Below are 25,187 nucleotides of genomic sequence, written 5' to 3' on the forward strand. Positions count from 1 at the left end.
AAGATTAACAGAGTAAGCAGAAGGATTAGTTGTGAGGAAGAGGTCAAGTATGTTGGAGCTCTCTCCAAGGCGGTCAGGGATACGGGTAGGGTGCTGTACAAGCTGCTCTAGGTCATTAAGGATAGAAAAGATGTAGGCTTGTTCACCAGGTGGATCCGTGAAAGGAGAGGAGAGCCAAAGGTGGTGGTGAACATTGAAATCTCCAAGAATGGAGATTTCAGAGAGAGGAGAAAAGGACAGAATGTGTTCCATCGTAGAAGTAAGATAGTCGAAGAATTTTTGATAGTCAGTAGAATTAGGGGATAAGTAAACAGCACAGATATATTTAGTCAGAGAATGACAGGAAAGCCGAAGCCAGAGTGTGGAGAATTCAGAAGAATCAAGTTCAGGAACACGAGAGCAAGATAAGTCGTTGCGTATGTATACACAACAGCCACCTTTGGCTTTGAAATGAGTATAGAGAAAGTAGGAGGATACAGAAAAGGGTTTGCTGTCAGTTGCCTCAGACAGCTGAGTCTCCGTTAGAAAAAGAAGGTGAGGTTTAGAGGAGGAGAGGTGGTGCTCAACAGAGCGAAAGTTAGATGAAAGGCCGCGAATGTTGCAGAAATGAAGAAGAAGAGAGTCAGACAGTGGTTCCAGGCACCTCGAGTCGTCACCGGGAGAGGGGCAGATGGCGGGGGCATTTATGGTCCCCCCCCTGGGGACTCCGAGGCTGGGTGAATTGACGCCATTTTTGGTTAATTTTGAATAGGAAGTGTAGTGTGTACTGTGCATGTAGATTGGTGAAGATAGTTAGAGAAATTTGTACTGGAGAGCATGCTGGCCTACTCTCTGTGTAACTAAGACACTGAAAAAGTTCAGCATAGGAGGATGGTCAGGAGCTAGTCCTGAGGGCTGATGAAACGGGAGCTCCAGCACTCCGTCATCAGCTTTCCATCCACCTCGGGAGTACTGCCCTGCTCGACTGGTGCTACAGTCTTCTTTAGCTGAGGAGGCAATTATTCTTAGTTAAATTTAATTTTCTGTAACCAAAGTGAATTAATTATGACATCGTACTGAGGGAATATCATAAGACTTGCATAAATGATTTACAAAATTTTCATTGCTAGTGACATTGAACTGGAATGGCCAATCTTTTATCACATATATATTGCACTGAAGAATTCCAGAAAGTGTGTAATTGCCTAACCTCTCATATTAGCTCATTTCGTAAGGAAATTTTGCATCTCGATAGATACCGACACCAACTACAGTAGACAATGTGCCTCGGACAGGTTCCGCTGCTTCAAAAGTCAAAATCATTCGAAACTAACCTCTGAAACACAATTCTGAATGCTAACATTTAAGTAAACCGGTACTCATTCCTAAATGTTATTCATACTGTAACTGCAATTGCATCTTGCTTATTTAGTACTTAGACATTATCTGTATACATTACTTCTTGCCACGTAGTTAATATTTTATAATAAATAAAGGGACGATACATTTGTTTCGATACTTAACGCTTCAGCCAATCACGTGCATCCATACAAAGGTTGTAGGTTCTGAGTGATCCATTGAAAAAATACGGGTGTTTACTACGGAGCAGCTGCCAGATATCGCCACACACCAGCATATTTGGTTGCACTTTCGCCTTGGCCAACTGTACATTTCGTTTGTTAGTCGTATTGGTTGGTTGTTGTCCTCTTGCTATTCTGGCATTAGTAATTTTATGTTAGCCGTTCTTTCTTTGTTATTTTCCTTTGTTAATTATCCTGCCTGCTCTGCTCTGTATTCATGCCATGTCATTCTTCATGGTTATTCTTCTTCCATCGTCTTTCTTGTTAGTTATTCGATATTATTCTCTTATTAATACATTCCATTTTATGTAATTTTCTGTCATATTCTTTGGTTAATATTTTTCTTGTTAATGTCCCTATTTTATTCCTATGCCCTTTTCACTCATTTTGGTTAGTCATCCTTTTTCTGTGGTTCTTCTATGTTAGTAAATCTTCCATTACCATTCTCCTTGATTAGACATCCTTTTTTTCTCGGTTAGTTATTTTTATTTTATCAGCCACTCTTACCACTATCATCCGCCTTTCATTGTAATTTTTCTGTACGTCTTATTCTTCATTTCCTAGCGGTCTTCCTTCATCAGTCTTCTTGATTAGCCATTCTTCCATATTAGTCTCATTTTTCTGTTCTCTTGCCTTCATTATTAGTATCAGTTAGTTATTCTCTCATTGTCATTGTTATAGGTTAGTTATTATCTTTTCTCATTCTTCTATTTAATTTTTAGTGATTAGTCATCCATCCATCCATCCATCATCCAGTCCTATGTTGCCCCATGAGGAGCGTAGGAGCTTGGGGCTAGGCAAGTTGGTCCTGACATTTAAGATGTGAGTGACCAACCCCACTCATCCGAGAGTGGCATTACGTGAGCAATAAACCCAAGCCATCCCTTGGATATAAACCTGCACCGGCTCCATCCAATTGGAGCGTCTTAATTACTCACTAATCTACCGGGCGCCATAATTAGGTTATATGGTTCCCATCCAGAGTAGTAAATGGTTTCCTGGTGTACAGGAAACTATTTTTCTTGTTACTCAGTGCAGAGTCACCCATAGGCAGAAGGAAGAGGAAAGAATGATGGAAAAAAAGACAGAAGAGGGGGTGTAAAGCCACCCGCAGGCAGATGGAAGAGAGAAGAATGAAGGACAGAAAAACACAAGAGGCAGGAAGGAAGAGAGGAAAGGACAGACACCCAAAGCAGCACTACATCGAATGAGTGGATGATGAGCATCCCCACCTACCGCAAATTCTTTCCTTTTTGTTTTACTGTGCTAGTTATGCTCATGTTGTTCATCTTCGTGTATCACTCTGTTATCATGCTTCTTAAACGGCTATTCTCTTTTCCATCTTTCTTGTTTTACAACCACTTCTCTTTGTTAGTATTGTTAGTCTTGTCTCTCTTCCATTTTTCAAACAGGTTATATTCCTTCTATTCGTCTGTCATTGGGCATAAATCTCTCATTCACTCTCACCTTACACTTGCCCCCTCCCCTCTTTTGTTTAAACCACTTCTCCTTGAGTACGTGCAGGCGACCCCCTTCTTGCATACCCAGAATGGCCTCGTCCAGAGCTCCCTTGTACGACGAACCTGTACATCATTATCATTATCATTATCATCCTTATCATCATTATCATTATTTTTATCATCACCACCAACACCACCACCACCGCTATCATTATCGTCATCGTCTTGACCTTTTTCCCATCTAAGTATGGGGTAAGGGATTACTACTACTACTACTACTACTACAACTACTGCTGCTGCTGCTACTGCTACTGCTACTTTACTACTACTACTACTACTGCTACTGCTACTGCTACTGCTACTACTACTACTACTATTATTATTATTGTTATTATTGTCCCGGAGGGTTGGAAGTCAGGCATTATTACTCTCCAGTACAAAGGAAAAGGGGAAAAAAAAGTGTGTGGTAATCATAGGGGCATTTTCCTCCTAATATAACAGGAAAACTAAATGGCAAAATACTTCTTGAAAGTTAGGAAAATAACAGAGGAATTAGTTAGCGAAGAACAATGAGGTTTCAGGAAGGGAAAAGGTTGTGTAGACCAGATATTTATCCTAAGTCGTTTAGTGGAGAAGTAAAGTTATGGTCTTCGAGAGAAATGAAGTAATTGAATATACAATGAGGATGGATGAAGAAAAAATGGAAAATGTGAGTGTGTTTAAATAATTGGGTTATATAATGAGTAAGGATGGAAGTTTAGAGGGTGAAGTGCTTGAAAGGATGCAACAGGGAAGACAGGTTGCTGGTTCCTTGAAAGCAGTGATAAGAAACAGGGAAGTGAGCATGGAAGTAAAAAAGTCGCTGCATGACAGTACTGTGATACCAACTCTAACGTATGGAAGTGAAGCTTGGACCTCGTTGTAGGGACACGAGTCAAGTGTGAGAGCAGTGGAAATGAGTTATCTGACAGAAGCATGTGGGGGCACCTGGTGAGACAGACTGACAAATGGGTAGTGAAGGAGCGTTGTGGTCTGGATGTGAATGTGATAAAATGCGTTAGGAGAAATACATCAAGGTGGTTTGGCCATATTGAGAGGACAGAGAGAGAGACTGACGAGGAGAGTGTATGAGTGAGGTGGAGGGTGGGAGAGGGAGTAGGAGGCCAAGGATGAGATGGAGGGATGGAGTGGAGAGTATACGAGAGAGGTGTGTGAGAGCTGGGAGCAGGAATGTGAAATGGCGGGGGACAGGGTGACATGGAGGCGAATTGTTTTTGGCCACACCTTACGAGATTAAGGCGTCTGGCAATAGGTAGATAGATAGACAAATAGTTTAGTGGAAAAGTATTTGGAGAATGGAAAGAAGTTGAATGCAGCCTTCATAGATCTGGAGAAAGCATATGGCAGAGTAGACAAAGAATGTGGAAAATATTAGGAATATGTGAAGTAAATGGGAAGCTGTTGAATGCCATGAAGAGTGTGTCTGAGGGCGCTAGAGCTGCAGTGCATGTGGATGGTGAATTGGGTGAATTTTTCTGTCTGAATGCTGGATTTAAACAGGGATGTGCTGTGTCTCCATGGTTGTTCAGTCTGTATATGGATGAAGTTATAAACGAGATACATGGTAGGTCAGCGGATTTGAGAAGCCCTAATGAGAGTGGGCAGCGTTTGGAAACTTCTTGTTTTGTTCTTTGCAGATGATACTGTATTGTTAAATGAAGACCATGGGCAACTAGAAGGCTTGGTGAATGAGTCTGGGAGAGTGTGGAAGAAACGGAGTATTAAGGTGAATGAAGGGAAGAGTAAGGTTGTGGTCTTTCAGAGAAAGGAAGTCACCGAATGCACATTGAGGCTAGATGGTGTGGAAATGGAAAATGTGGGTGCATTTAAATACTTGGGCAGTGTGATGAGTACAGTTGGAAGTTTAGAGGATGAAGTGCTTGAAAGGGTTCAACAGAGAAGAGAGGCTGCTGGTTCTTTGAAATCAGTGATAAGAAATAGGGAAGTAAACGTGGAAGTTAAAAAGCAGCTGCATGACAGTTTTATGATGCCTTCTCCATCGCATGGAAGCGAAGCTTGGACCTCGTTGGAAGGACACAAGTCATGAGTAAGTGCAGTGAAAATGACCTATATGAGACGAGCATGTGGAGTTACATGGAGAGACTGACAAATGAGGAAGTGAAGGTGCGTTGTGATGTGGATGTGGATGTAATAGAAAGTGTCAGGAGAAATACACTGAGGTGGTTTGGGGATGTCGAGAGGATGGAGTGTGAGACACTAATGAGGAGAGTGTATGTGAGTGAAGTGAAGGGGAGGAGAGGGAGACCAAGGATGAGATGGAGGGATGGAATGGAGAGGTGTATGAGGCAGGGGTGTGTGAGGACGAGAGCAGAGTAATGGCAGGGGACAGGGCGACATGGAGGCGATTTGTTTTTTGCCATCCCTTACGGGATTAATGCGTCTGGCTGCAGATGGATAGAAAGCTAGATAGATAGATAGATAGATAGATAGATTATTTTTATTATTTTTATTATATATACTGCTTTCATCATTCCTGTTTTCATCACTGTTGTTACTGCCATCATCATGATTACCAACTTCATAAACACCTTCAGCTCTACCCAAATTCCTTGTCATTTGATTACCACCACCACCATATTCAGATCTCCCCAATTACATCATCATCATTATCATTATATGTATCTTCAGATCCACCCAGTACATCATAATCATCATCATCATCATCATCTTTTGCCGTTCTACCCCCGCCACTATAACTTCTGCAACTGTTTCCTGAAGGTCTCTTGAGGGAGTAGAATGGTACTGTTAAAGATGATGCTGGTGTAGAGGAAGCCTAGGTGGAGGAAGGTATCGGGGAAATAGGAGATTAGGTTTGGATGGATGCAATTAGGTGGAGGTTAACTGAACTGGAATGGATTAGGTTAAGCCAAGTCTGGCCAGGGTGGGTTGGACAAGGTTAAGCAGGAAGAGGAAAGGAGAGAGGCAAAGAGAGAGGAAATAAGGACGAGACGGAAAAGGAGAATGGAGAAGTAGTGAAAGGAAGGGAAGAGCATGGGAGAAGGGAATGAAGGTGGGAATGGAGAGGAAAACAGAGTAGTAAGAGAAAGGAGAGGAAGGGAGGAGAAGGGGACGAAAGTAAAGGGACGAAGGGAGTCGAAGAGGAGGAGGAATATAGAGAAGGAATGGAAACAGGGGAGCAAGAAATGAAGGAGAAAGGAAAAGAGGAAGAGGAGGAGGAGCTCCATTCCACTTATCTCTGCACCCTCTCTCCACATCCCTTCCACTCCTTCTACCTTCTTTCCACTTTTCTCTTCACCTCGTCCTCCACCTTCCACGCTGCCTGTAACTTCCCTCTACTTCTGCTTTTACCCGAATAGAGAACAATAGTGTATCACTTGAAATCTAAGGCCGCGTTCACACGTGTGCTCGAGCAAGTGTTGGCAGCATGTATGCAACACATTAAGGAACACGCTGCAAACATGTTGGGAACAGCAGCGTCCAGATCATGTTGGCAACATCATGATGAAGTCTCAGCTGCCTGGCACGGACACACTTATCCCATCACCTCTGCTGCCAGTGTTCGAAGCTGCACTGAAACATGTTTGCATACATCTGTCCAAATACTGCTGCAAACATGTACCCAAACATGTTGCCAGCTGTGTTGCCAACATATGGTCGAGGGCATGTGTGGACGCACCCTAATAATCCTCTCTCTCTCTCTCTCTCTCTCTCTCTCTCTCCCTCCACCTGTCCGCTTACCCGACGCCAAAGCAATGCCGTAGCTTTTTGAATCCAGCAGTCCGCCGACCTGAGTGAGATCGCAGTTCCTCTCTGTCACATACTCGATGCTGGTGCTCTCCATGAGGAACGCGTACTTGCCACCATCCTTCTGTGGGTGTGGAGAAAAGTTAAGGTAGATTTGGTTAGGTTGCGTTAGGTTGGGTTATATGTTGTGGCAAAAATCAACCCAAATTCAGTCAACGAATTTCAATTATTTATGCCTAAAAACCTTCCCCACGATGCCGGGAGTGGGTACAAAAAAAAAAAAAAATCACTGGTTCCCGAGGTATACAAGTTTGTCATTTCAGCTTTGTATAGAGATAAATACCACACAAGGTCATGCAACTGTTTACTTCCCTCTTAACATCATGACTAAGTAGCCTAGCTCCCAGATGCTAAGATCCAAATAAGACACTACAGGACTGGACAAAAGGGAAAAAAGACAGAGACATACGCAAACATACACAGAAAAAAACGCCGACAGAAAGAGAGAAGAGGACAGATACTGAGGACAGATACAGATAGACACAGAGATAGAAAACAGGAGAAAGACAGGTAGTTAACAGTCCTCACCTGAACTCTTGTCACACCCTCGTCATTGCTTTTCACGAAAACGTCCGGGTTGTTCTCCATGAACTCCGACATGCGTTGGTAGGTGGGGATATTGGAGGAACTGCAAGAAAGAAAGAAAAAGAAAGAAAAAGAGAGAGAGAGAGAGAGAGAGAGAGAGAGAGAGAGAGAGAGAGAGAGAGAGAGAGAGAGACTTAAGCTGTTATTTTAAATAGCTCTGGAGATTTCATAATACCTCTTCTTCCACGACTTACTAAGCTCAGTACACCTCAATATCCTTTTGTATGTTACTGATGCAAATGTTGTCAATAGCAGAGGGATTTAGTTAACGTATTGTAGAGGAGAATGTGAGGATGTAATAGTGTGCAGATGAAAGTGCCTTGGAACAGGTGCTAAGAAAACCTCCCATGGCATGCAGAAAACGGCCCGATCGAATCTCTTTCGTAACTAAAGTCCCGTCCAGACGATCGAGCAATGCCCGCGGGCACAAGCGAGCAGTTTGCCTGTTGACGGGCTCACCGCTTGTGCCCGCGGGCAAATGCGTAAATTGCCCGTGGCAATTTACACATTTGCCCGCGGGCACAAGCGGTGAGCCCGTCAACAGGCAAACTGCTCGCTTGTGCCCGCGGGCATTGCTCGATCGTCTGGACGGGCCTTAAGAATTAGTTTTTGCATGACAGAACAAGAGACAATTGTGGGTGCTAAATTGTCCTTCATGCAAAGAAAAGTAAACAAATAAATAACAATAAATAAAATAGTAATTAGATATACAGATAACTAACTCACGAAATAAGTACAGAAAATATAAATCAGAAGTTTACTTGTTATTGTGACCCTAGTCTCATCTGGACGTGAATCCAGCGGACTCCAAAACAAAAAAGCTCTTCAGTAGTCCACTCTCGGCTTTCCAAGGGGATAAAAAGCGGGATGAGGGATGTTTTCACAACCGGACGCCAGAAATGACCAACAATAACAGTGTCACCACGTGAAGGAGTCCCTCTACCACACCATTTTTCCTTGTAACAAAGATTCATATCTACATGAAAAACTAGAACACGGGAAGATCCTACACTCTCTTTGTTCTTCCTGCAAAAAAGAAAAAAATCGTTAGATATGGGAGTTGATTCTAAGTTTATAATTGAATTTAGCTCCCCAAGCAGCATTTACAAAGTATATTTGCAGGACAAACATGTCTCCTTGACAGCTATTATCATACATCGTTTTGTTTTATCATAGTACCTTTAAGTTGTGTGTAAAATTACCTATATATAGATTGTCCCGGGACCGGATGTACTAACTTCAGGTGATTCTTGGTCTTATTCTAAGTAAAAAATGTTATATCAATATGGGTCTAATATTTCAATTGTTACGGAGCCACAGTTACGGATGATTTTATGAATGAATTATGAAGGAAACCATTATTCCCCAATGAGGCCATCAGTAGTTGTACTGTAGTTCCATAACTGTTCAGAACTGGACCCATATTGATATACGTCTTTTATTTATAGTCAACCCAAGAATCACTACCTGAAGTTAGTGCATCAAGTTCTAGGATACCCTGTATAAGTTTATCATCACTTATACACCTACAAAACATTTGCATATACTTTTGTCTTCGCTTATGCAACTACCATGCACTTCACAATTATATTTTTCTTGTTGCGGTTAGACGAGTTTATAGTGACATCTTTGGTTTCTCGGGGCCTAATGTTTGAAATCTTCCTCGAAATTAACACCCATCATTCTCAACCCCACTCGTCTCCCTCACAAACAGTCATTCCCTTACTCACTCCCCCTCTTATAATAAACCCCCCTCCTCTCTCTCTCTCTCTCTCTCTCTCTCTCTCTCTCACCTAAAGAATATTCTCGTGGTACCCTGCTTCGTACACCCGTATTTAATCTTCTGCTGGTTGGCCAAGTCCTCTGCATTCTCTATGGGCGTCTCCATGCTTTCCACAGTGAGGAAGGCTGCCAGGTTGGCCGTGTACGAGGAGATCATGATGAGCGTAAAGAACCACCACATGCCAGCCACCATGCGCGTAGATACTGCCCTGACGGAAGGGAACAAGAGCTTCGCAAGTAATGGAAAATAAAGAAATAAGGAGAATAGGGAACTGAGGACTTACCAGAGTACTCGTACGAGGTCATGATGAGCATAAAAAACACTATTTGCCAGCCACCTGCGCACCCTGTGAGAAGAGGGAGACGGAAGAGAGCAATGCAACATAGTGGAGAAGAGAATTGGAGGAAGTGAGAGAACTGTAAGCATAACAGTGTTCGAGGAAATCATGATGAGCCAAAGGCCACCACATGGAAGCCACCATATTCATAGATGCCGGACTGGGGGAGGGGGAAGAGAGTAGAAAGTTTAATTAGAAGACGTAGCGAGAAATCATTCTAATCAATGACTGTAGAGGGGAATTACTGTAATGTAGTGTAGTAATGTGATGATGGTAGTGTAGTTGTGTTAAGTGTGACAGTATGATAGTGTGACTTGTAGTATGTTAGTATGAGTGTAGAGAGCTGTAGTGTGGAGTCCGGCAGTATGGATGTCTAAAGATAGTGTGACAGTGTGGCGGTGTGATAGTGAGGGTTAGGATAGTGTGATTGTGGTGAAAGTGGTTGCGGTGTGGTGTGGATTGTGAATTGTGGTGTGGTGGTGAGGAATGGTTGTGAAAAAGGATGAGACCATGTTGAACGAATAAGAAATGCCACCATGCGCGTAGATACGGCCATGAGGAAAGGGGGGAAAGCGAGTAGAGAAGCGAAAGGATAGCTGAAGAGAAGAATATAGAGATAAGAGAGAAAACAGAAAATTAAAATTCTAGCAGTGTACGGTATCATGATGAACGTAAAAATCACCTCATTCCAGCATCCAGGACCCTGAGGGGAAAAAAAAAAAAAGAGGGTACAAAGCAAGAAAGAGGCCGTAAAGAGGAGGGGAAGAGAAGGTAAGGAGGAAGGAGAGAGTACAAAGATGAGGGGAAGAGAGCGTGAGGACGGCTGCCAGGTTAAAAGAAAAAAAGCATTAATGACTCAGTTCAGTCAAGCAAAAACAAATGGCCTACAGTACCGAAAGAGATTTATTCCATCATCATAACAGGCTGTAGTAGTAGTAGTAGTAGTAGTAGTAGTTGTTCCTTAGGCAGTCTGGCCGAACAGCCCCGAGTCCCTTAGGAAGGCCATGGCCGAGACCAGGCTTTCCCACAGAGCTCTCAAAGAGTGTATGTTGTGTTGTTGGCGTAGGTGATTGTGTGCAATGCAGTCTTCCATAATGTGCTTAATAGTATGGGGTGCTGTGTTACATCCTGGACAGGCATCAGCGACGGAGTCATCCAGCCTCTTCTGGTAGCTTAAGAGGGCTGGATGGTGCCCACATCTCAGCCTGGCAAAGGTGGACCCTGTCCTCACGAGAGAGATGGGATTCAGAAGGGTGGACGTTAGGAGGTCGTGCATGCAGCTGCGTGTTGTTTTTGAGTGACTGAATGGAGCGGCGAGTGATTTGAGTGTGGATATGCTTCTGGAAGTTGGTCTGAGGGGGGGAGAGATGACAGTATTTGTGTATGATATCGTGTGCTGGGTGTTGTTTTGATGTCCCTTGGTGTGGGTGGATGTGCTGCCATGCAATGTAGTGGATGTTGTGGGTTTGTGGAGGCTGCAGCAAAAATCTGGGTGCCTCTCATGTCTGGGTGATCCTTGACTATGAGGACTTTGGTTTCTTGATGTAGGTGGTCTGTGGGTGTAGCAGCTGAGCAGCCTGTGATTATTTTTATGGTCTTGTTCTGTATGGTCTGTAGAATGTTGTAGTGTGTTTGGGTGAGGAGGTTAGGAGCCCAAGCAGGCTTGCATAATTCATCACTGAACGTATGTATTGTCTGTATACTGTGGTGGTGGTTTCTTTGTTGTGTCCGAATGTTGTATGGGCGTAGTGACCTCAAGGCATTGAGTCTTGGTGTTTTTTTATTTTTAATGTTTGTGATGTGTTGTTTAAATGACATTGATGTATTGTATGTTACACCAAGGATTTTGGGAGAGTGTGTGTGTGTGTGTGTGTGTGTGGGTGTGTGGGTGTGTGGGTGTGTGGGTGTGTGGGTGTGGGTGTGGGTGTGGGTGTGGGTGTGTGTGTGGGTGTGGGTGGGTGGTATGGGAGTGTTGTTTATGGTAAGGTGTGGGATGTGACTGTGTTCTGCTGTCCAGTTTGTGAGAAGGGTCACTGTAGATTTGGCTGGGGCTATTTTGAGCCTGTTTGTGGTGAACCATTCGTGTAGTGTGTTGAGGTAAGGTTGGAGGATGTGTGCAGCTGTGTTTGCGTTTTGGTGTGTACATGTGTTATATCATCTGCATAGGAAGTTATGTGTATCTGTGGTGTGTCGGGTGTGGGTGCGTCGTGCATGTATAGGTTAAAGAGTGTAGGGGACAAAACAGATCCTTGGGGGAGGCCATTTGTGAAGTTTCTGATGTCAGAAGACTGACCGGCAAATGTTAGGTGTGCACATCTGCCTGCTAAGTAGTTTGCCAAACATCTTTTTGTGTTCTTGTGCATGTGTGTGTTGAGTATTTTGTCTGTGAGGTTGTGGCGGGGGATGGCATCAAAAGCTTTGCTGATGTCCAGTGTGACTAGGAGTGTTCTGTGTGCTGGTCCAGTTGATTCATGCCATCAAAAACTCTCTGTGTAAGGTCTGTAAGAAGGGTGTTTGTGGAGTGTAATGGCCTAAAGCCATGTCGTGATGGCTTTAGGCCAATACACAGGGAAATGTGAGGTGTGACTAGTTGTAGTACCAGTCGTTCAGTGACTTTAGGGGAGGTGCAGAGCAGTGTGATGGGGCGGTGTGAGGAAGGTAACGTGGGTCATTGTTGGGTTTAGGGATAGTGATGATAATGCCATGTTTCCAGATGTTGGGTATTATGTTGTGTGAGTAGCTGTAGTTTGGTATATTGGTGAGTGCTTGTATGCCTTGTGGTCCAAGGTGTTTAAGGTGAATGTTGCTTATGTTGTTTGAATTTCATGCAACCACAGTTCTGTATCCAGTTTCTGGGAAAGGCTTAGTACCGCGAGGTAGGCTAAACATACATCTACAATAGAATCCTTGTGAACTCACTATGGCTTATCGAATTTCATGCAACCACGACATAATATTCAAGCTACAGTAGTGCCCAGTTCCGTCAGGTAAAAATAAACCGACTCAGTAACCAAGGAGACTTAATTATGGCATATCGAATTTTATGAAACCACGATTTAGGATTAAGGCTGTAGGAGTGGCCCAGTTCCTTCAGACAAAAACAAGCGGACAACAAAAGAAGAGAAATGTGGGGGTGCAATAATTTCACTGGGAGGATCTGGGGTTTGTCAAGTACTCACTGAGGCAGAAAGTCGCACCCCTGCTGCATGAGTGAACCAATGGAGAACCAGAGGCAATTGAGGACGGTGAACTGGTTCTCTAACACGTCCGGTTCTGGGTCACACGGGTGTGGGTTCTGCCACTCGTACGGTGTGAACCTGGGGGTAGATAGGAAAAATGATCAGTTTATAGGTACATGGGTAACGTGGTTGGTTGATACGTTGACACTGTAACTTGGTTCTCGATGTTTGCTCTGGGTCACACGGGTGTAGCTTCGAACGGGGTGAACCTGGGAGTGGATAGGTAGGCTGATGGTAGGTAATAAATATAGACAAGTACGTAGGAAGGTACAGTAGGCGGGTAGGTAGGCAGATAGGTAGAAGGATGTTATATATTTAAATTTACATGATTATCTGTCAGTCTAATTATCTATATAATTATCTATCCATATTTATAACAAGGTGGGAGGATTTAGCATTCCAAAGTTGTGGTGGTTGCTCTTTTAATATTGAAACTGTGCGCAATTGAACAGACACCGCTAATTCGCGAAAATTGAATACCACCAATAAAAATCACCAGTCAAATTTGTGACTGGTGAACGCACAGACACCTTGCTACCCTTCCATTTCCGTGGTCCCCTCCCATGACGTCCCGCATGGCCAGGTCACCGAAGGTCATGCTACCTTAGCGACTGCCAAGGTCATGACGTCAGTGGCAGTGTTCTAGTTCAGTATGGTAGCGATCAGGACCTACATACATACAGTACAGGGTCTAACCATACCGACCCCAAAACGCGTCGCGTTTGCGCATGACGTCATGGCGAAGACACCAGGTGAGGTCTTCCGAGAAGGGGTTGCCATATAGTGAGAAGTAGACTCAGTTGCTCAGAGGTCACGGCGGCAAACAGGTCACCTCTGTCACCTGCACTTTATTCCATTGTATGTGTCCAGTGAAATAATGCCTACCAATTGTGCATTGTTTGGCTGTAACTCTTTACTGAAGAAAGGTGGGGATATAACTTTCCATATTTTCCCCAAAGATGAAGAGATTAGACGTAAGTGGATTCATGTGTGCAAGAGGAAAGACACAATTAATCCGAATACTGCTCGCATCTGCATCCTTCACTTTGATCAAAGTGCTTATAAAAGAAATCTAAAATATGAACTTCTCAAACGTCCTATTCCAAAAAATCAAATACGCCTTGAAGAGCACGCCCTGCCAACGCTGAATCTGCCATCAGCTTCATTAAATGTTAAGTCCCTTCCCCTTTCTCTCTCTCTCTCTCTCTCTCTCTCTCTGCGTAGGTGCATATCCCTGTATATGGTGGGCTTTGCTCTTTATAAGCTGTACAGTATATCTCCCCTCACGGGGTTAGTGCTTGCAGAAATGTGGAAAAGCACGTGGTGCATTGCATTTACCAGCCCAGGTAAAATAAATTGAGGCAACTGGCCACCGCACTAGTATGAGTTGCTAGTATTCATATTTACCCACCATTATTTTGTTCTACCCACGTACTGTAGGTAACCATTACTGAGTACCCTAGCAAGAAAGCAGTAGTGTTGAAAATTAAGTACGGTATATCGCAGAATGTATTTGTTTAAAGCAGGTTCGTAACGTAGTAATTCCATCTGGAAGCGTTTGGCAAGAAGTATGTTATCATCCCCCCCCCTTCCTTCCCTCCCTCCCTCCCTTCCAGGTCGCAAAAACAACGGTGCCAGGTCGTTGGAAATGATTTATACAGCCACTTTTCGTTCTCAAAGAGTGAATAATTCGTAAAAACTATATAGCTTTTTATGTACATGAAGCCACAAAGAGTATATGAAATACATTCACATATATTTAATAGCTCGGATTAAGAGATTTGTTATTTATAATTAACGATTTGGCATCTACGCAGTCTCTCTCTCTCTCTCTCTCTCTCTCTCCATGATATATGCGGAATATATACATATATATATTTTTTTTTATGCGAGGAAGAAGGAACCAAAGGCCAGGAGCCCTCAGTAACAGTTCCCTCAAAGAGAAAAACAAAATACAATAGAGGGCCAAATTCAAGATTCGATCATTTTGACATACTGTGGCTTAAAACCAGCATAAAACCTAAGCCTTACCAACGGTAATTTAAAAGACAACTGGCAAGGCATTGTCACTACTAATATATAGGCATGTGTCTCTTCCTACTGAAGTAATTAGCCTTTTTGTTCGATACCGAGTATTTTTCAGGATGCGGGTATTAAACAGAAATTTGGCTAACTCGACACGAAAGCTGCAGAGTAAGATGTCGAAGTTAAGGAAATGAAGCCTGCATAGTAACATATAGTCAATACCGGTAGCAGTACCAATAAACATCCGGTATCATTTATAACAAGATGATATCCATGTATCCTAATAAATGCCACTATTAGAGTATATTGTGTTTATTTGTAAATCATGTACCTTTAAATATGAGAAGGGAGGTTAAACAATCATTTGAATTGAGGAAATGTGTGTGGGGAACAGAGTTGTGTGTGGGAGGGGTGGGTATGGAGGATGACAGACAGCTACACCTCACCGCGACTTGAGGCCTCCTTCTGAGGTCCCAAGGGAGATGGTGGGTGGGGAGAAATGGGGGGAGTGCCCTGTCTCAAGCGTGACGTCAGTAAATCTGCGTAGTGGAAAGGTGTGAGAAGACCCTATATGTATATGGGTCCTGGTAGCGGTATTATTGTTTTTTCTTCAAGACGTTCATTCCTTGGCAGTATGAGGTCTTTTCAACCCTCGTTTTTCCTTTTTTTTTTTTTTTTATGTGTCCGACTCTGGGCATGGGCTTCACGGCCTGTTCCCAAGGCCGAGTAGTCCTCCTACATACCATACACCTCCACATGTCGTCATGAGAGAGAGAGAGAGAGAGAGAGAGAGAGAGAGAGAGAGAGAGAGAGAGAGAGAGAGAGAGAGAGAGAGAGAGAGAGAGAGAGAGAGAGAGAGAGAGACAGAGAGAGACAGAGAGAGACAGAGAGAGGGGGGGGCCGGGATCCAGGGGGTGGGGGGTGCGCAGGGCTCGCAAGCTCCTCTCACACACTGTCACGGTCCTTTTGAGTCTGTGATGGGAAACGGCGGGCTTTTCTAATTTTCAACTCGTGCCAGATCCTTTGTTAGGAACATCGGATTTTCGAGGTTGCATCACCGAATTTAGGCTTCGAAGGTGTCCTTCTCATTCATCTTCACGGAGCTGCAGTCCAAACAGAAAATGGCCTTCACAGTTCACATATTCTTTGCAACAGCACTGGCTGCACCTAACTGGTGACGCCTGCATACATTTTTGTCGTCCGACACCTCCCACATCCTTGGCACCATCTTCACCATGATTTGGGGCCTGGCTTGATTGGCAACTCCAGCTTTCAAGAGTGCTCTCTCTCTTAAGCAGCGGAGGCACATGAGGAGGCGAGGAAGGCAGCATTCTCACTGGTAGAGAAAGCAAAGAAGGAAACTATCACCTGAGTGGCCCTTTCACTCCTGGCATGTGTCTGGATACGTGTGAGGACAATGCCTGTCAAAATCCCTCCCCTCCCCCACTCACTCTCCGTCCTAGTGCCTCATCAAGCGCTTCTGTCAAAAGAAGATACTCTTCTCCTCCTCTTACCCAGCAAAGCAGGGAACACTTCAAGCCCACCCATTACTGGGGCAAGAGCTTTCACCTCTCACGGGGTACAAGCGAGGTTCACCAAAAGACAAGCTAGTGATGATTCTGACCTGCCTCAACAAGTTTAACATCACCCACAGGTTCAAGATGTGGATGGTAGCTCAGGTTCAACTCTGTCTGCAATAGAGAGATTGACTCGCCACGGTCGACCTCTATGATGCTTACTGGCACATACCCTTCGTCAAGCAGAGATCGCGTAGTTCAAAGTCAGCTTCAGCAAATCCTCCAAACCCCCCCTCACAATGGGTGGTTTGGCTTGTCCTGGAGTGGGACACCAGGCAAGCGCAAGTCGGCCGTTCCCAGGACAGGAGGAGAATGGTTGGTGAACAGGCATAAATGAAGAGACCTAATGAACAGTGTGTTCTACGTATGGTATATAAAATATTCATTTTTTACGCTGGATGGATTAAAATAGCAGTATATGTTATACTGCTCTCTCTCTCTCTCTCTCTCTCTCTCTCTCTCTCTCTCTATATATATATATATATATATATATATATATATACACACACACACACACACACACACACACACACACACACACACTCGTGTATGCATATTTACATCTCTCTCTCTCTTTCTCTCTCTCTGAGTAACTACCCACCTGGCCAAAATGTACATAAGGATGGACACCCCGATGTACGCCGTGATCATGTACATCCACACCTCCAGGGACAAAGGCGACAGGAAGGAGAAGAGGGATGGAGGTGTCTTCTGCGGCTTCTTGTACAGGATGGAGATGCCCAGGTTCATCCAAGGCATCGTGAAGTCCACCGCCTCCTCTCTCTCGTGGTTGATCGTCAAGTCTGTTATGGCCAGATCTGATCTCTGTGGGAGTGTGTGTGTGTGTGTTGGTGAGAGCTAAACAGAGCTAGGAAATCAGTTTGCTAGATGAATATGAAGGCTTCGGATAGAATGACGAATGTGGAATACTCGTACTAGATGAATAAGAAGGCTTGGGGTTACTGCCTGTTGCGTACACGTAAAGAGGGTATTAAACATTGAAATATCACTGGTGAAGTCGACACAAGGCTGACATGTCGAACCCGCTGAAATGTCATTGCCGTCATCTAAACTTCACCCACATCAAACAGGAGTCTGGGAACTTCCACAATTTTTTTTTTTTTTTTTTTTTTAGCATGATTAAAAGTATGGGAGGGCTCAGTAACAATTTCGCAGACTTACAACTCAATTGCCTACAAAAATATGTTAAGAAGCAACCCGTGGAAACTTCTTACTTTATGGAATCCTTCTCAGTCCTACCTGCCTTTGTTTATTGTTAACGGGTTCCAAATACAAATATTCTACTGATTAGAATCATTAACTCTTCAATTGATAAAAGCAACGTCCTTGAGCTTTAAACTGATAAAAATGGGGAATTTGATGTAGTGCTGGAGATGGGGAAATGAAACTTTTTTAAAGCCACCATGGTCTCTCCTTGTGTTAAAACAATTTTCATCATATATAGCTGGCTTTATATCTATTACACTTGACAAATCCTTGAACTGTGAAATATAATGGAATGCTCAATTTAGCTCAAAATTTAATGACTCCTCATCATTACTCACTGCGAAAAGCAAAGGTAACCTATTTTTTCATCCAAAGATGTAATTGTTATACGTATCTTACATGAAAATATATTTGGGGAAAAGAACTTGTTTTTAGTGAAATGCACCCTTACTCAAAACTGTCAGCATATGCTATCCCCAAGGTATTATTGATGTATTGTCAGAATTCCAGAACAAAATAATTTTCACAGGTTCAGCAAATCATATCAGCAAGTGATCCTTTGCATAACCGTCTTTCACTGTTAATCAAAGCAGTCGGTGAAACCTATCCACAGGTGAGATATACGTAGCAGACAGGCAGCTCACAACATGAAATATATCTCTCATAACTGTTAAAAGGAGTACCCTGAATACAGTAAGTATCTTTTATCAGAACTTTATGTAGCAGGCATTGCATGGAATGTAGTATTATCGCCCAAATGGTTTACAGTAAAAGACTGGCAGTAAAAGGATTGTTTCACATAATACAAGGAGATGCCATCATTAAGTACAAACAGTAAAACCATGACCATGAGGAAAGAGGATAACTGCAGTTGACTAGCTTACCCATGCCAGGCAGCTCCTGTAAGACTTTGACCAGACTACCAACTCTGGATAAAACAAGTACTGTAAAGCAGAAGGGAGTATCAGTAAGGGTGCCACAGCGGTCTGGCACACGACCAAGCCTACAAGGATATAACATGCGATGGAAGGCTGGCTTCACCTGACAGTACTGTCTGTGCAGCACAGGGTGACCCACAAGTCCAGCCTCCACGATGAAGAGCGAGAGACTGACTATGAATGTGTATGTGAGGGATGTGAAGGGACAAGGAGTGGGGGGAGATTAAGGATGAGGTGTATGGATGAGGTTGGGTGATAAAAGAGAGAACAGGATATGAGCTGGAAAGAGGACATCCAGATGACAGAAGGCAGGGTAATATGGAGAAGATTCATTTGTGGTCATCTCTTAAAGAAATAGGGCTTCTAGTTATAGACACAGACATTGTATACAGATGTCGTTAAAGCTGACAATCTATTTTTGCTAACTCACAGTATTGTATGGTCATGTCTGCTTTCCGTGGGAGTGTGGGAATTACATAGATTTAAATGAATTAGATCACACAAACTCACGGCGACTCAACCTTATATTTAAGCCAAACATTTACGGTCAAACTGCTAAAACTGAGAGTAAGAAAATACTACTTAATGAAGTGGGATGTAACTATACGGAAGTGTTTAAGTATGTAGATAGTACAGGGTCTGGAACGCACAATAATAGAAGTAAACGTTTAGGACTGAGGCCCGATTATAAATGGCACAGGAGGCTTCGCAGCACCTCTTCCTTAGCGATTTATTTTGCATACTACACCTCAGTATTCCCTTGTATGTTATTTTTGCCGGACTTTCCCAGGAGCCTGCCTAGAAGCTTCAATGTTACGGAGTTATAGACTGACCAACTTGAAATTTGCCCATGAGAGCTCTCGTAAAGTCTCTGAGACAATTACAGGTGCCTTCCTCGGACCCACCTAGATGAATCCTACAAGTTCTGCGTCATATTTGCAACGAATCTTCAGTTGAGAATTTTTGTAAATAATATTGGGCCCTCAGGGACTTGTCACCCAAAAGGGTCTAAACAACTCAAACGAAGACAGTTTATGAATCTAACTTCATGTTCATATAGAACCTTAATATCGGTACCGTATGCTGCAGTAACATCAAAGAAGATATTATGGTGTAATGTGCAGAATAACCACGATTCAAGAGGCGTTATGATATATCCAAAGTTAGTTTTAATACGACCATAATGCTTATCGACTACACGGCGAGAGCAGCAGAATGAGGATTACTGACGAAGTTTTTGGATTAATGCCCATCGACTACACGAGGTTATTAATGCTGACAATCTATTTTTGCAGTCACATTCTGCCTTTAGAATACGACCCGCAATCGTCGACGTTGTATCCGAGTCAATATTATTATTGTACTGCTGAGTGATGGGGGGCAAGGGGGAAACAAACAATGACCAAGAGTCTGACCGATCCGAGCCTAGAACTCAGGTTCTTCCGCTTGCGAGATGGAGGAGCTAAACATTGAATCCTCTGAAGAAACCCAGTGGCGAAACCGGTCAGGAATAAAGTTTTGTCTTGAATGTCATTATGTGGTGTCACCGACATAACCAGACAGTGGAATTGTCCGGTTATACAAACATCCCTCAATCCCTCTCCTATTCCTCTAAAGGAGGACTGTGGACTGTGAAAAAAAAAAAAAAAAAAAAAAAAAGCTCCTGCCTGCAGTCCACCAGGTTTCCGTTCATATTAGTCTGGGGCTGCAACTACTACTATTACCGTCACAAAAATAACCTACACCCAGATGGATAACCTTATGGAGTGAATGTACACCCTCTCAAAAATATTCGGCACCCCTTGCTCTGATACTCTTCGCAACGATCACTGTTACAGACAGCGAGAATAAATAGTGTGGTTGGTACCCCTGTACCTCTCCCCATCTCCCACTGGATTTCATCATTAGCAGACAAATTAACACACACCAGCAACACAGGGCCAGGGATTCCAACCACGCACGGCAATTCAGGAGTTGTTTCAGAATGCCTACTGTGGTGTGGCATAATGTTCGTGCCGTAAGGGTGCCGAATATTTTTTTATAGCCTGTACAGTCACGCGTACTATAATAATTTCTGCTCAGGGGTTCCCCCTTCCTTCCCCCCTCTACCCTGGACAGAGGGAAGGGGGGAATCGCGAACAAGTCTACCCCGCCTTCTGCCCCCAACTCCCCCACCCTCCACCTCCAGCTGCCAGTTACTGATTAGACGCAAATTTTCTCATGTCCTGTAAACATGACTAAACTGTCGTCGCACACGCTTTCAACGGCCAAGATTTGGACTATATTTTTAGAATAAATTATTACCGTATTGAACTGCATTCTCAAATTGAAAATATTCACCATCGTTGTAATCCAGTGTCGTCCGCTGCACAATTCTGGGTTCCAGTGGTTACCTTTTCACTTTCCCCAGCTCTCTCTCTCTCTCTCTCTCTCTCTGAATTTACTTTTCCCACTCACTCTTTCTTTTTAAATTTATATAACTTTCTCTTTGCTTCTCTCCCCCTCTCCCCCTTCTCTCTCGTTCTTTGTCTTAAGTCTTCCCCGCCTCTCACCCCTCCCCTCCCCCCACCTTAGGCCTGATCAGCAGTCAGTTATACCGTTACCGCTCCTTCGTATATCGTGTGCAGGCAACATTTATCACACACACTTAGGTCAGATGTATGGAAAGCTAATTTTTTTTTATACATAATTGTATTTCTCATTATGTGCCAAGTTCAAATAGAGAACACCAGACCAATATTCATAATTTTTATTAGAGTGACCGTTCCACTTCACATAGCTGGGTAGCTGGGCTTATAAACTGCACACACACACACACACACACACACACACACACACACACACACACGACTTAAATTTTGCACTGACAGCGTGGCGACTACAAATATAGTCATTCTAACAACTGGATCTGCTGGCTCCAAACCACCCATGTCCCAGTCAAACTCCTCATTCAATAACCGGTTATTGAATGAGGAGTTTGACTGGGACAGGGAAAGTTTGCAGCCAGCAGATCCAGTTGTTAGAATGACTATATTTGTAGTCGCCACGCTGTCAGTGCAAAATTTAAGTCGTGTGTGTGTGTGTGTGTGTGTGTGTGTGTGTGTGTGTGTGTGTGTGTGTGCAGTTTATAAGCCCAGCTACCCAGCTATGTGAAGTGGAACGGTCACTCTAATAAAAATTATGAATATTGGTCTGGTGTTCTCTATTTGAACTTGGCACATAATGAGAAATACAATTATGTATAAAAAAAAATTAGCTTTCCATACATCTGACCTAAGTGTGTGTGATAAATGTTGCCTGCACACGATATACGAAGGAGCGGTAACGGTATAACTGACTGCTGATCAGGCCTAAGGTGGGGGGAGGGGAGGGGTGAGAGGCGGGGAAGACTTAAGACAAAGAACGAGAGAGAAGGGGGAGAGGGGGAGAGAAGCAAAGAGAAAGTTATATAAATTTAAAAAGAAAGAGTGAGTGGGAAAAGTAAATTCAGAGAGAGAGAGAGAGAGAGCTGGGGGAAGTGAAAAGGCAAGCACTGGAACCCAGAATTGTGCAGCGGACGACACTGGATTACAATGATAGTGAATATTTTCAATTTGAGAATGCAGTTCAATACGGTAATAATTTATTCTAAAAATATAGTCCAAATCTTGGCCGTTGAAAGCGTGTGCGACGAGTGTTTAGTCATGTTTACAGGACATGAGAAAATTTGCGTCTAATCAGTAACTGGCAGCTGGCGGTGGAGGGTGGGGGAGTTGGGGGCAGAAGGCGGGGCAGACTTGTTCGCGATTCCCCCCTTCCCTCTGTCCAGGGTAGAGGGGGGAAGGAAGGGGTAACCTCTGAGCATAAATTAGTACGCGTGACTGTACATGAATAATAAAGTGAGCAGAAAATTCCAGCCTACCGTTGAGTTTTAACCGTGCTGGGCTAATTGTGGATAGATGATAGACAACGAGGCATTAGGTGAGAAATATCACCAGCCATCCTTATGATTTAAACCTTTATGGTCTGGATACAGGTAAATGATAACCTTACTGGCAAAATAAACAATAATCACCAGCCAGTCCACGGATTTAAAGCTTAATGGAATGAATGTAGATAAATGATACATAACAATAACTATTCCACTCTGTCAGATCTGTTATCACTTGTTATTATTGCTATTATTTGTTGTTTTTATTGGCTTTGCTTTTTTGTTTTTGTTTTTGTTGTTGTTGTTGTTGTTGTTGTCCCAGGATCCTCTGGGCATTAACCCTCGGACTGCAGGCTGCAGCTATCCCTTTCCCTGCAGTCCACAATCCATTTTTTGGGGGACAGGGAGGGTGTTGAAAGACGTTTGTTGAACTGGGTAGTGGAGTCGTCCGGTTATATTAGCATCATCAGGTGAAGGCGTCCTTCTCCAGCACTCCCTTTATCATTTAGTGAACAGTATACCACAACCAGATCTCCGATTGAAAGCCTTACAGGGTTGAGTGTAGATCAATGATAAATAACTATAAGTCCCAACCAACCCTCAGACGTAAAACCCTACTTACTCCCTCCATGATTTCCCTTATCATGCCGCTCCACTTGCCATCCTTCCCCTTCTTGCCTGTCGACTTGTCCGGACTCTCAATCAGCTCATAGGTGAAGTTGAGTCGTGCGGCGATCTCGTTGAGGAGGTCCACGCAGAAGCCCTCGAAGCGGTCATTCCCTGTTAGAGGTTCTTCGCTCTCCCTCCACATGATGTAAGGGTCTGTCTGAAAGTGAGATGAGAGGGGAAACCTCAGATACATGCCAGTCCATTTATGAAAAGTGATAGAAGACGAAGACGAAGACGAAGAAGGAGGAGGAGGAGGAGGAGGAGGAGGAGGAGGAGGAGGAGGAGGAGGAGGAGGTGAAGGAGGAGGAGGAGAAGGAGAAGAAGGAGAAGAAGAAGAAGAAGAAGAAGAAGAAGATGAAGTTAATATTCTTGTGTGTCACTTAGTGTGATGTTTAATGAATGATGACAGAGATTAAATGTAAAGTAGAGAGGCAGAATTCTCTTTGACTTTCAAGCTAGCAAGATATTGTTAAAGAGTAAGCTTGTACTGTAGTTATCATACACTTTGCATGCCTGAGTGGAATGACACATATCTGGCCTTAATCATTTAGTGAACCCGGTAAATCAACATCGGAAGACTAAGCTTTATCATATCCTCGTATGCCAAGGATGAATAGTGTGCTAAGGCTTGTGGACACCTTGCTTTCCCGCTCTAGTTGTGTTGAAGAATAGCCATACACTATAGCAATACATTAGATTGACAGTCCGCGCGGGAAGGTAAGGTGGGCCTACGACAAAAGGGTGTGTGGTGAGAAATGAAAGGGGAGTGATAGTGGAGGAAGTGTGATGGGAGATGGAAGGGGAGTGATAGTGGAGGGAGTGTGGTGGTACATAGAAGGGGAGTGACAGTGGAGGGAGTGTTGTGGGATGAGGAGTGAGTGTCGAGGGACTCTGGTGGGAGATGAAAGGGGTGTGACGGTGGAGGGAGTGTGGTGGGAGGTGGAAGGGGAGTGACAGGGGAGGGAGTGTGCTGGGAGATGGAAGAGGAGTGATGGTGGAGGGAGTGCGGTGGGAGGAAGAAGGGGAGTGATGTGGGGGGGAATATGGTGGGAGATGGAAGGGGAGTGGTGGTGGGGGGAGTGTGGTGGGAGGTGGAAGGGGAGCGATGTGGGGGGAGTGTGGTGGGAGGTGGAGGGAGAGTGATAATAATGGGAATGTGGTGGGAGGTGGATGGGGGTGATAGTGGAGGGAGTGTGGTGAGAGGTGGAAGGGGAATGATAGTGGTGGGAGTCTGGTGGGAGGTGGAATGGGAGTGATGTGGGGGGACTCTAATGGTAGGTTGAAGAGGAGTGATAGTGGGGGGGGGGATGTAGTGGGAGACGGAAGAGGAGTGATGTGGGGGGAGTCTGGTGGGAGGTGAAACGGGAGTGATACTGGGGAGAGAATGGTGTGGGTTGGAAGGGGAAGTGACAGTGGGGGATTGTATGGTAGGAGGTGCTTATGAAGGGAGTGTAGTGAGAGATGGCGCAGGTGTGGGAATGGAGGGTGTGTGGTATGGAGTGGGCGAGAAAGTGTAGAAAGTGTAGCAAGAGGTGGAGACAGAGAGAGAAAGGCACAAGGAGAACGCGTTATGGAGAAGGGGTCTTTGGCAGAACATAATAACTCTCAGAAACTTACGAATGTGAAGGAGACAATGAGTTTCTTATTCTTCAGATCCGACGTCACCTTCTTCACCATCTGGCTGAACGAGCGAGTGTAGTTGATGCCGTTAGCTAGGCTCCACGTACCAACCTGCACGGGAGGATACGTACTGGTTATAAGCACGTAAATTGCAAGTACAGTGGGTATATCTGCCCATCCATCCATCCATGCAATCCATTTCTGTCCCAGTATGAATGTAGGGGTCCTTGACAACGCCACTCGGTCCCAGTATTTAATGTGACGGTGACCAGCCTCAGTCGTCCCTGAGGGGCATTATGTGAACAATAAACACTTACCATCGCTCGGATATATCCTTGGGGCCCCATCCCTCTGGAGCACCTTAACCAACTTGACCACCAGGTGTAATTTGGTTATATGGTTACCTAGCGCA

General features: G+C 44.0%; 1 protein-coding gene across 1 annotated transcript in view; it reads right to left on the reverse strand.

Moving 5' to 3' along the window:
• The window catches only part of LOC145403629 (glutamate receptor ionotropic, kainate 2-like), a 157,965-nt gene that overhangs the window by 10,331 nt on the left and 122,447 nt on the right, over nucleotides 1–25,187 (reverse strand). Inside the window, exons 10-17 of the mRNA XM_080275308.1 lie at nucleotides 24,773–24,886; nucleotides 23,109–23,312; nucleotides 17,013–17,236; nucleotides 12,750–12,887; nucleotides 9,244–9,441; nucleotides 7,394–7,493; nucleotides 6,800–6,929; nucleotides 3,027–3,142 (exon numbers count right to left, since the gene is read on the reverse strand). Of these exons, the coding sequence (XP_080131434.1) occupies nucleotides 3,027–3,142; nucleotides 6,800–6,929; nucleotides 7,394–7,493; nucleotides 9,244–9,441; nucleotides 12,750–12,887; nucleotides 17,013–17,236; nucleotides 23,109–23,312; nucleotides 24,773–24,886 (1,224 nt within the window). The remainder of the gene's footprint in view (nucleotides 1–3,026; nucleotides 3,143–6,799; nucleotides 6,930–7,393; nucleotides 7,494–9,243; nucleotides 9,442–12,749; nucleotides 12,888–17,012; nucleotides 17,237–23,108; nucleotides 23,313–24,772; nucleotides 24,887–25,187) is intronic.

The sequence above is a fragment of the Coenobita brevimanus genome, chromosome 61, assembly GCF_032717465.1.
Source record: "Coenobita brevimanus isolate Jiangsu-jjx chromosome 61, ASM3271746v2, whole genome shotgun sequence".
NCBI lineage: Eukaryota > Metazoa > Arthropoda > Malacostraca > Decapoda > Coenobitidae > Coenobita > Coenobita brevimanus.